The sequence below is a fragment of a genome, unplaced genomic scaffold (assembly GCF_019419815.1).
Source record: "Pyrus x bretschneideri cultivar Hongxiangsu unplaced genomic scaffold, Pyrus_bretschneideri_v1 Contig2, whole genome shotgun sequence".
Classification (NCBI taxonomy): domain Eukaryota; kingdom Viridiplantae; phylum Streptophyta; class Magnoliopsida; order Rosales; family Rosaceae; genus Pyrus; species Pyrus x bretschneideri.
In genome coordinates, this window is record NW_025999501.1 from 4,402,228 (window position 1) to 4,412,451 (window position 10,224).

Consider the following 10,224-nt stretch of genomic DNA (forward strand, 5'->3'; position numbering starts at 1 on the left):
AATATTATATACAATTACACAAGGACTCCAACCATATTCCTTATTTGTCTAACAGTATTGGTGTTTGATAAAATATGTTTTAATGAGAATCTATTCAAATCTTATTTTTCCTCTCTTTAGCTTTCTTCTTTTGCAATCTTCATCGTGTTCATACTCTAAGTTATTAGAATTCTTCATTTGTTGAGAGTTCTTCAATTTAGTTAAGAGTTAATCAACACTTAAGTAGTAATTTAATCATCAATTTTCATGTCATTTAGTTTGTAAAGTTTAGTTTCGCTATCATTACCCTTCTATAAGCGAGTAGCTTTTGAATTTGACAGTCACAAAGCCACTTAGTGTTACAAATCCACCCAAATTGTGTCACGTATATTTACTTATTTTTATTATACAACAAGTTTATAAAATATTAATCATGCATAATTATTGAATATTTTGCACGTTTGAAATGCCATGACTTTTTCGAGAACGTTAATTTCTCTGTTTACCTCCACAATGATTGCACGCTTCAAATGCCAGAAGATTGAACAAAAGGCCAAACAATGGGATACACTCCTAGTGCGCCAATGATACTCATATATATGTTTTATATTGGAAATAATGGTTCATATCCTTTAACCGTATCTTCGAGCAAATAATTATCGACTTTAATAGAAAACTTTTAACCCCACCATGGTGCGTCAATCAAGATAATATATGTTTTATATTGGAAATAATTGTTCATATTTTAACCGTGTTGTCCCGCAAATAATTATCGCCTTTCATCACACCCTTTATTTATTCAAGCACATATTTCGATCATACCAAATCTTCAATATCGATTCCAATTGAAAGACATCTTTCTATTCATGGAGATGGATTATTTTCCCCTCTCATATGATCTAATGGTAACTCTCATGGCAGTCACATTCGCCTTGTCACTATTTCTCTACTCCCTGTTATGGAAACATGGAGGGGTAATCCGAAAAGCGCCACCGGAAGCTGGTAGAGCATGGCCAATAATTGGCCACCTCCACTTATTATCAAGCTCAACTGAACCGGCCCATTTGCTATTCGGTAACTTGGCCGACAAGTATGGACCCATTTTCACTATAAAGTTCGGAGTGAAGAGAGCTATCGTCGTCAGTAGTTCCGAAATAGCTAAGGAGTGCTTCAAAACCAACGACAAAGTGTTTGCAAGCCGTCCAAAATCTATAGCCGGAGAAGTTCTGGGCTACAACTATGCCTTTTTCCCCTTCAGTCCTTATGGCGACTACTTTCGCCAAATACGCAAGATAGCCACACTGGAGGTGCTATCCCAGAGCCGCATTGAGAAGCTCAAACACATTCGGGAATTTGAAGTGAAGGCATCCATGAAAGAAATGCACCGACGATGGACAGTGAACAAGAAGAGTAGTGGTTCGACTAAGGTGTTGGTGGAGATGAAAGAATGGCTTGCGTTTACAAATGAAAACGTTATATTTAGGATGATTGTTGGGAAAAGTTTTCTGGAAGCTACTGACTCGAAGTACTCTCAAGGATGTTATTTGGGTCGGAAAACCTTTTTGGAATTTCTTCGATTAAGTGGGACTTTTGTGATTTCGGATTCAATTCCATTCCTGAGGTGGTTGGATTTGGGTGGACATGAGAGAGCTATGAAGAAGATTGCTAAGGAGCTAGAAGAAGTATTCAAGGGATGGCTAGAAGAGCATAAGCACAAGAGGAAGATATCTGGCAGACTGATGGGTGATGAGCTTGATTTCATGGATGTTATGCTTTCAATCCTTGGTAACAATGAAGTTACTACATCCTATGACGCTGATACTATCAACATAGCTACTTCCTTGGTAATTTTTCACATACACATTATATTGGTTGAAATTGAACATGAATCTTATATTATTATTTTTTGTAGTCGATCTAGTAAAATTAATTCAATTGATTCTCTTCGTATTCTGTTTTCTTTTTCATCACATGAACGTACATAATTTGCTTAATTTAACATTTTACTTAATTGTTTTCTTGAGTATACGTATTTCATATAAAACTGTAAACATGGGCCATTGTATTGAAAGTATTGATCCTACATCGGGGAAATGAGAGATCATGCATATGCTTATAAGTAATTGAGTTACTCTCTTTATATTACCAATTGGTTTTTTGATGAAACATCAACTTTTTTTTATGGTATTAAAACAGGTTGTCTTGTGTGTGAAGCCCAATGGCCACACGTGTTCCACGTCACTTGACTTGTGTTGTCCATATGCTAGGCTTTAAAATTCACCACACATGAGGGGTGAGTATTGAAAGTATTAAACCCACATCAAGAAAATGAGGGATCTTACATGTGCTTATAAGTCCTACTTCCTATATTGTCGATTAGTTTTATGATGGAACCTCAACTTTCTTTTACCATGATGGTGGCTAATCTGACAGCTCTTATTCATTCTTAGAAATTCTTGAGCGTGACGGTAAAACCACTTTCAAGTTCACTGAATTGTTAGACGTGTATACATACATGGTAATCAGGTTTGATGGGAGAAAGTGAGTGTAGAAGGAGAAGAAAGAGGAAAAGAAAGAAAGATAGGGTGGGGAAAAAAATTGTCTTAAATTGTAAACTATGTGGGCTTAGAAGATTGTTGATGCTATATACTTGTGTTTATGTTACTTGTTTTGCAGACTTTCCTATTAGGAGGTGCAGAAACTACGACTGCGACAATGTCATGGGCTCTAGCTTTACTTGTGAACCACCCTGAAACACTGAAGAAGGTCCAAGAAGAACTAGATGAAAATGTTGGTAAAGACAGACAAGTGAAGGAATCAGACACAGACAAATTGGTCTATCTCCAAGCTGTTATCAAAGAATCAATGCGATTGCACCCTGCTGCACCACTTGCAATACCACACCTATCCACTGACGATTGCATGGTAGGTGACTACCACGTCCCAGCTGGCACACGCCTATTGGTTAACATTTCAAAGATCCATAGAGACCCAAATGTGTGGTCAGAGCCAAACGAATTCAAGCCAGAACGATTCCTCACAACCCATAAGGGCTTGGATGTTAAGGGTCGGGATTTTGAGTTGTTACCATTTGGCAGTGGTAGAAGGATGTGCCCTGCAATCTCACTTGCACTAAAGGTCACAGAATTTACACTCGCTTCTTTTCTTCATGGGTTTGAAATCGAAACCCCAACGGATGACCTGATTGACTTGCGTGAGACAGCAGGATTAACCAATCATATGAGTGCCTTGTTTGAAGTCCTTCTCACTCCACGCCTTCCTGCTGAGTTATATTAATATAATTAATGTATTAATTAGGCAAAGTGTGCTATGTTATGTTTGTTCTTTGAGTGATTGTTATTTGTCGAGTCCTTTATATTTGTATCTCAGCATTGTTCTTGTACTAATTAGGCAAATTGGGCTATGTTATGTACGTTGTTTGAGTGATTGTTATTTGTCGAGTCCTTTATAATTATATCTCATCATTGAACAATGCTCACCAGTTTTACTTGTTTTTCTAAATAAACTTCTGTATTTCCTATATGTGCTTCAAGGGACATATTTATTAGCAAACATTTTAGCAATGGAATTTGAGAAGAAAGATTGTTGAAAACCCGACCATTATGGCCCCTAGAAAATTTTTAAATAAAAAAAAACATAAATGGCCACATATATTCATGGAACAGGATGGCGATACTAAAAAGGTCTTATACCCATAATTAATAAGGAAGAGTCACCGTTTCACACATGTGGTCAACAAGCACGTGTGATCATCGCCGCCAATTACATTATAAGGTTCTTCAAACTAGGTAGCAACATCAACAATTTTAAGAGTAAATCGGGCAAGGCGGGCATCGCCTCTATTTTTTTTTATGTTAATTTATTAATCAATGATTGAAATTAGGCATCAGAAATGGTGCACGAAATGCATGCGAAATTCACAAGCTTGTAGCTACCGTGCTTCCTCCTCTGATTGGTTGTCTGGTTTATGGGTTGACCATTTCGATACATGCAGGGTGGCTTTCTCAGCCTGCAAAGTTCAAGCAACAAATTTGTACAAGAACGAGTATTTCAAATATAGGGTTTGAAAGGGGAACAAATAAATATATAAGAAAACAAAAGGATAACATAATCAAATCATTATGTCTAATTAACATACCTCCTTTTCCCAATCACGTTGAATTGTGATGGTGGCCAATATCAATGTTTGCATACCGGTTCCACCAATGATCATCCCACCCCAAATACCCTGTTTTACATCATATATTAAACAAAAAAAAAAATGCCAAGATAATGCCATTAATCCTTGCAAAATTTATGCTGGCACAAGTGGTACAATTGGCAAAATTTGGTCCTATACTGGCTGCGAGGACTAAGATTTTTATATGTTTAAGAGCATGTTACGAAAGAGATACAGAAAAAGAAAGAAGTATATGGAGCGATAATGAGCTTACCCTAATACCCAAGTTGAAGGCCCATCCCATTAAAATTCCAAGTGGCAATCCAACAATGTAGTAGCAGAAAAGATTTATATATGCCACCCATGCTTGCCATCCCGATCCCACTGCTACTCCTGTTCATTGTAAACCCCATAAAAATTTGGTCATGGTCAGTAACATATGATAAAATGTGTATAACCACCATTCTAGGTCAGGATTGTGAGTATGTGAAGGTAAAAGAGTTCTACATCAAGGAAATGAGAAATATTGCAAGAACTTAAAAGAAGTTGAGCTATTTTCTATATTACTAATTGGTTCTATAATGAAATCTCAATTTTCTTCATCGGCTCACTTTTACAGTTAAGGTGGTTAACCAAATGGTTCCAAATTGGTCGTAGAACAAACCTGATAAAACAGGTTGGACGCTATTAAGTAGAATTGTGATAGCCAAGAGGTAAGACATGTGATTAACTGCTTCAACGACATCACTGCTGGTGGTGAATATGTATGCGATCTTGTCATGGAGTGCGATTATAAGTACACAAAAAAAGACACCAACCATGGTCGATTCAATTACAGAAACCTTCGTTGCAAACTTTGCTGCCTTCCAGTTTCCAGCTCCTAGTTCATTTGCAACTCTTACTCTGCAAATTCATAATATAAATTTCAAATGAATGCTAGTGTTTGCACTGTGTCAAATAACTCTACTAAGTACAAAAAATTCTTGATTTCAGTATTTCTTTCCTCTATATTTTTAGTTCCATTATTATAGTGAGATAAATTTGGAAAGAGAATAGAAATGATACCCCGTTCCAGCAAAGAAGGCTAGAGGAATCATGATCTCCCACCCATTAATAGTCATGCTGCAGAATTTAGACCCAATCATAAAAATGATTAGCTAAAGTAGTTTTTTTTTTCTGTTTTTTTTAATATTATTATGAACGGGATTCCAAGCTGCTACATTAATTTAGAGGAGGAGAAGGTTTGAACCTCGGACACAAGGGTGGAATTTAAGTTAACGCCTTATCCACAAGGATTGGACGACATGCAGTTAAAATAGTAATGTTAAAATAAAAGTTTAAATATGGTTAATGTTTCACCCTAAAGTTTTCAAGGTTTTCAACTTTGATCTTTAAATTGTGTTTTGGAGTTGGTCTAAAATTTTATTTTCTCTATATAACCTTAAGCACGTAAAAGCTCTTTATCACTGGAGCCACATAATCCTAACAAATTCTATTTTTTTAAGTGCCTAGCAATGGCAAATAACCATGTACGGAAGAAAGCTAATGGTTTAGCACCTTCCAATCCAATTTTCTCAATTTCCAAATTCTGAACAACAATTTAAAACATCGCACTTTCCAACCACTTTCACAGTAATATCTTTAAAACGAGGTCACCTACTAAACATGTATCCATCTCTATCAATTTTTGAAATTAAAGTTATTAGGGTTAAGTACCAAATTGGAATTGCAACCCGAAAGTTCATGAAGCAAGTCTAAATATTAGTAAAATTTGATCCGTGCAAATTAAGGAGAGTTGGAATTATATAAAACATGGAATCGCATACCAGACTGACAAAGCATCCACAGTAATGGTGGCATTTTTCAAATAACCAGTTATCAATATCAGTATCCTGTAATACCAGTTCTCCAAGCTGCATAAATCATTGTTAACACAATCAACCTAAAGAAAATCAACATAAAACCCTAAAATAAATAAATAAACAAAAAAAAAAAGAAAATCATATGCATGTGGGAACGAATTAAATGTGTACCAAAGCATAACGCCAGAAGCAACCGAAAGTTTGATAAATTCCCAGAGCCCAGAAAAGGCTTGCGTAGAGAAACCAGTCCAAGTCTGTGAACACCAACCACAAGTAGCATACACATAGAGCCCCAAAGCCAAAACCCACCAAGAAATATCCAAAGCAATAACAGCACCAAAAACCCCAAAATCCAACACATCAACGAAAAGCCAACTCGTCAATATATTGATCAATAAAGCCACTAAACTGACCCAAGCAATAACAATGTTCTGAAGCTGGCTTTGCAAGAACCTTGTCAATGGGAAGTAAAACGCAAAGCTGAAGTGCAGGGGTATGAGCCACAGAGCCACCACTCCTGACAGTGCCGCCACATCATCACTTTGTCCCAACAGTTTCAGAATTGGAGTGACGAAAATGTAAACCGGCAAAAGTGCAATGCAGCAGAGAAATAACACCGTCCATGACCTTTGCAAGTATATTCCAAGCATATTGTACCTTTTTGCTCCAAATGCCTGCCCACAAAGTGTTTCCAGTGCACTTGCCATTCCTAACTGACGGCCAATTATAAGAAAATTAACTATAAAACAATTAGGCCTCATTTGGTAAGTATGATTGGATTTGAATTGATAACGGTTCAATTTCATGACAAATTCAAGGTAAAGGTGGATGATTTTTTATTTGGAGGATATTAAATGATGATTAGACATGAAGAAAATTTTACCTTCTAATCCTACTATTTTTGAGAGGATTGAAATGCATAATTTTCTTCATGAGTAAATCATTTTCTAACCCTCACTACTGGGTTATTATTTTTTTTATTTCTCCTCTCAACATGCCTTGATATTATAGAGTTTTCCATTCCAATTCTATCCTACACTCCAAATAAGCCTAAGAGATTACAAAGTCAAATTTTTGAATCGAAAGTTGTAGTTAATTAATGTGCTCTAAGTATCAAACATTTATATGTTGAAATAAAATGTTATCATAATTAATAATTCGACAATATAACATGCCATGAGAAGTTTCAGTGAAACAGAGAGTGTTTAGTTAGTAAGTAGTACATTAATTATTACGTACCAAGAGGCCGAAATTGAAGCCGATGACCAGAGTGATTCCAATGGAAACTGAAGCTAGTTCAACCTCCCCAAGGTGTCCAGCAAAGGCTTGGGTAATGACGTTCATGGAGAAAGTAGCCACCCTGCTGAAGATTGCAGGACCCACTATTTTCCATAGCTTCCTGGTCTCTAACCAGACCCTTAGTGAAAGGTCTGTTTTCTGATCTTTGTCATTTGCGGCACTGTTTTGGGGTAACGCCTCTGGTAATAGAGATAGAGTAAGATCACCATCTTGGTCGCTGTTTCTGTTTGCCATTAGAGAAATAAGAAACAGTACTCTTGTTTGCTGACTTCCTATATTGGTTGAGAGAGAGAGAGAGAGAGAGTTTGCCTTTGTGGTGCCGTAACAGTTTGGAATGTTTGTAAAATAGGAGTTGTTGAAGCGGTCGGTGGAGAGCATTTAAAGAGTACAAAGTTGTTGAAGTGGAGAAGAAAATCGGTGGCTTAATGACTGGCAACTTTTTCTCTGGACAACCTTATTTAACTAAATGATGTCGGTAGTTGTATGAATCTTAAAATACTAATGAGCTCCATTTTGTATAGAGTCTTTTGTATCTCTAAGTACTTCATGTCTTTTTTTTTTTTTTTTTTGAAGTCTCTTTTCAAATCTTCATAGGTTTTCCTCTACTATTTTGTTATGATTCTTTATCTCATAATTGCATTTTCTAATAGTAACTCCACCGTTGCTAATTGCCTTAGAAATAGGCAACTCAATCCACTCCTCCTCCTCCCAAAACACTCAATCCCACTCGAGTTATTAAAGGCAAGCCTGATGAAGAAGTCAAGCAATATTCCACTAGCCTAACGTATAGGCTATATGACGCAAGACTGACGTTACAATTTAAATTATTAAAAATTAATTATAAATATAAAAAAATATATATATTTTTCTATAAATGCCTAATCATGTTCTACAACTTTAGGCTAGATTTCAATATTTTCAAATACTTTCAACCAATTTTTTATTATTATCCGAAATTAAAAATAAAGTTTTCTTTTATTATTTTATAAATAAAAATTACGTATATTTTAATATGAATTGCCTGGGCTATTTAGTTTGGGAATGAAGATGCACTTGGGCAGTTACTGTTCACTACAGGCAGTTACTGTTCCTTTAAGGGGAATGGATTGCCTATTGCCAAGGGCCTTAGTACACTGAAACTGCTCTAATAGGAGCATCTATAGATCTTTGATTTACATGTCCAAACCACCTTAACCGAATTTCTCTCATCATATCTTCAATTGCGACCATTCCGAGTTTAACTTGGATATCTTCATTCTTAATCATGTCCTTTCCCATGTACCCACAGATCTAACGAAGCATTCTCATAACTGTTAAATTATTATTATTTTTGCATGTGTTGATGTTTGACCGTCTAACATTCCATGCCAAAACATTTCTTTTACAAGAGTATTACACAAAATTTTAATTGATCATGACATTTGTGCATACAACAAGAACAACAACCAAGCCTTATTGTGACAACCTGTCTTTAGTTCTACGATTTTATAAATTTTAAAAATGTGAATTTATTAAAATGCCCTAGAGGTGAGGGTATTGAATTTAGTTGACCAACGTATAGTGAGACGTACGATATATTCTTTTAGCATATTCTTGAAGTACTCAACGATACGAACAAGTAGACGCAAACATAATCGAAATCGGAGCTACGGTTAAAATTTTACGGAACTACAAATCCCAAAAGTACATTGGTAAGGACTACTATTTATTATTTTATACATTTCTCATAATTATATTATTACTATTTTAATATTAATTGATAGAAAATTGAGGGAAAGAAGAAGAATGAATGGAGGAAAGGGATAGATGCTACCCAATCGGAGGAGAGAAAAGGAAGGGGCTGCTGTCCAATCAGGAAGAAGGAGATCCAGTGACCAACCGAGGGGGAGATCAGGGAGGGAAATGAGAGAGGTGAGTGGCACCTAACCCAGACCTCCATCCCCTTGACCCGTATACCCAAGACTTGACCGGGGGTGCCACTGGTTTTGAAGCATTTTCCGGTGGTTCTCAGACAAATTAAGATTCCTCATCACTTGGAATGATCCTAGGATCCTTTCCTTTACCCTTCTTATATAAAAACTTGAGCCAATTTGGCTCTAATTTGTGGAATTCGAACCGAGAGTTCAAAGGGTGCACAACGGCGATCCATCCAATTCTGAAAGGTTTTCCATTAACCATCACCATCCTCAGGTGTGCCTTGAGCCCAGGAACAAACCCCAAACAACCCTGGAGGCGGCGGAGCATCAGAGAAGGCGAATAGAAGGCCACCCTTTTTGGGGTTTGCAATATATTCGAGACGAATTGGAGCTTTTCCTGGCCAAATTGGCCTTAGTCATAGGTATGAAACTTGCTCTACTCATTGAGATTTTCGTTCCTGTAAAACTTGAGAATTTTTGGAAATAGTTGCGTTTTTTGACGAGTCAGGGAGGCCGCCTCGTGCGGTGGCACTTGGCAGCGGCGCATGGGCTGAGATCCTACCTGACCATCCTAGGCTAATTTGATGCCCTGATTCCATAATTGACATCCGCTTAGTGAAATCCCAATGTTTTAATATAGTTTTGTAGTTGACTGCCTAGTTGGCCGTCACTTAGTTATTATATGAATTGACGATCTGACCATTGGATCATAACCAAACTTTAATACATTATAGTAAGTAATATTTGAGGACCATATAAACTTACGGATCAGGAATCCGATGTACAGATCTTCCTAAATTGGATTTGTTAGTTCGTAAAATAAAATGTTGACCGCCACTTGAATTGTGATTGGCGGAGATCCAACCGTCGGATCGTGGTAAGTTTTTGTATGTTGTTTTAGATGCATAATGTGGATCTTTGAAAGTTATGGATTAGAAATCCGAGGTGCGGATCTTCCGGATTGAGTTACGTAGGGTTGTTGACCCTA

At 36.7% G+C, this 10,224-nt stretch overlaps 2 protein-coding genes across 2 annotated transcripts; one reads left to right on the forward strand and one right to left on the reverse strand.

Annotated features, from left to right (window-relative positions):
- Positions 1 to 762: 762 nt before the first annotated feature.
- On the forward strand, positions 763 to 3,471 carry LOC103963145 (cytochrome P450 CYP82D47). Its single transcript, XM_009375926.2, has 2 exons — positions 763 to 1,823; positions 2,656 to 3,471. The coding sequence occupies exons 1-2, from the start codon at positions 846 to 848 to the stop codon at positions 3,274 to 3,276; spliced, it is 1,599 nt and encodes a 532-aa protein (XP_009374201.2). The 5' UTR covers positions 763 to 845; the 3' UTR covers positions 3,277 to 3,471.
- Positions 3,472 to 3,673: 202 nt separating this feature from the next.
- LOC103962493 (protein DETOXIFICATION 27) lies at positions 3,674 to 8,070 on the reverse strand. The gene is made up of 8 exons (XM_009375197.3): positions 7,261 to 8,070; positions 6,193 to 6,734; positions 5,986 to 6,072; positions 5,225 to 5,281; positions 4,824 to 5,062; positions 4,434 to 4,552; positions 4,139 to 4,228; positions 3,674 to 4,009 (listed from the first exon to the last, which is right to left on the reverse strand). The coding sequence occupies exons 1-8, from the start codon at positions 7,696 to 7,698 to the stop codon at positions 3,932 to 3,934; spliced, it is 1,650 nt and encodes a 549-aa protein (XP_009373472.2). The 5' UTR covers positions 7,699 to 8,070; the 3' UTR covers positions 3,674 to 3,931.
- Positions 8,071 to 10,224: the final 2,154 nt, after the last annotated feature.

Excerpts from the sequence above, each read along its gene's own strand:
- LOC103963145 (XM_009375926.2), top strand. The coding sequence starts at position 846 with ATGGAGATGGATTATTTTCCCCTCTCATATGATCTAATGGTAACTCTC. Across the intron at positions 1,824-2,655 it reads TCAACATAGCTACTTCCTTG|ACTTTCCTATTAGGAGGTGC; the intron begins GTAATTTTTCAC and ends CTTGTTTTGCAG.
- LOC103962493 (XM_009375197.3), bottom strand. The coding sequence starts at position 7,698 with ATGCTCTCCACCGACCGCTTCAACAACTCCTATTTTACAAACATTCCA. Across the intron at positions 6,073-6,192 it reads GCTTCTGGCGTTATGCTTTG|CTTGGAGAACTGGTATTACA; the intron begins GTACACATTTAA and ends TGATTTATGCAG. Across the intron at positions 4,010-4,138 it reads AACGTGATTGGGAAAAGGAG|GCTGAGAAAGCCACCCTGCA; the intron begins GTATGTTAATTA and ends TGAACTTTGCAG.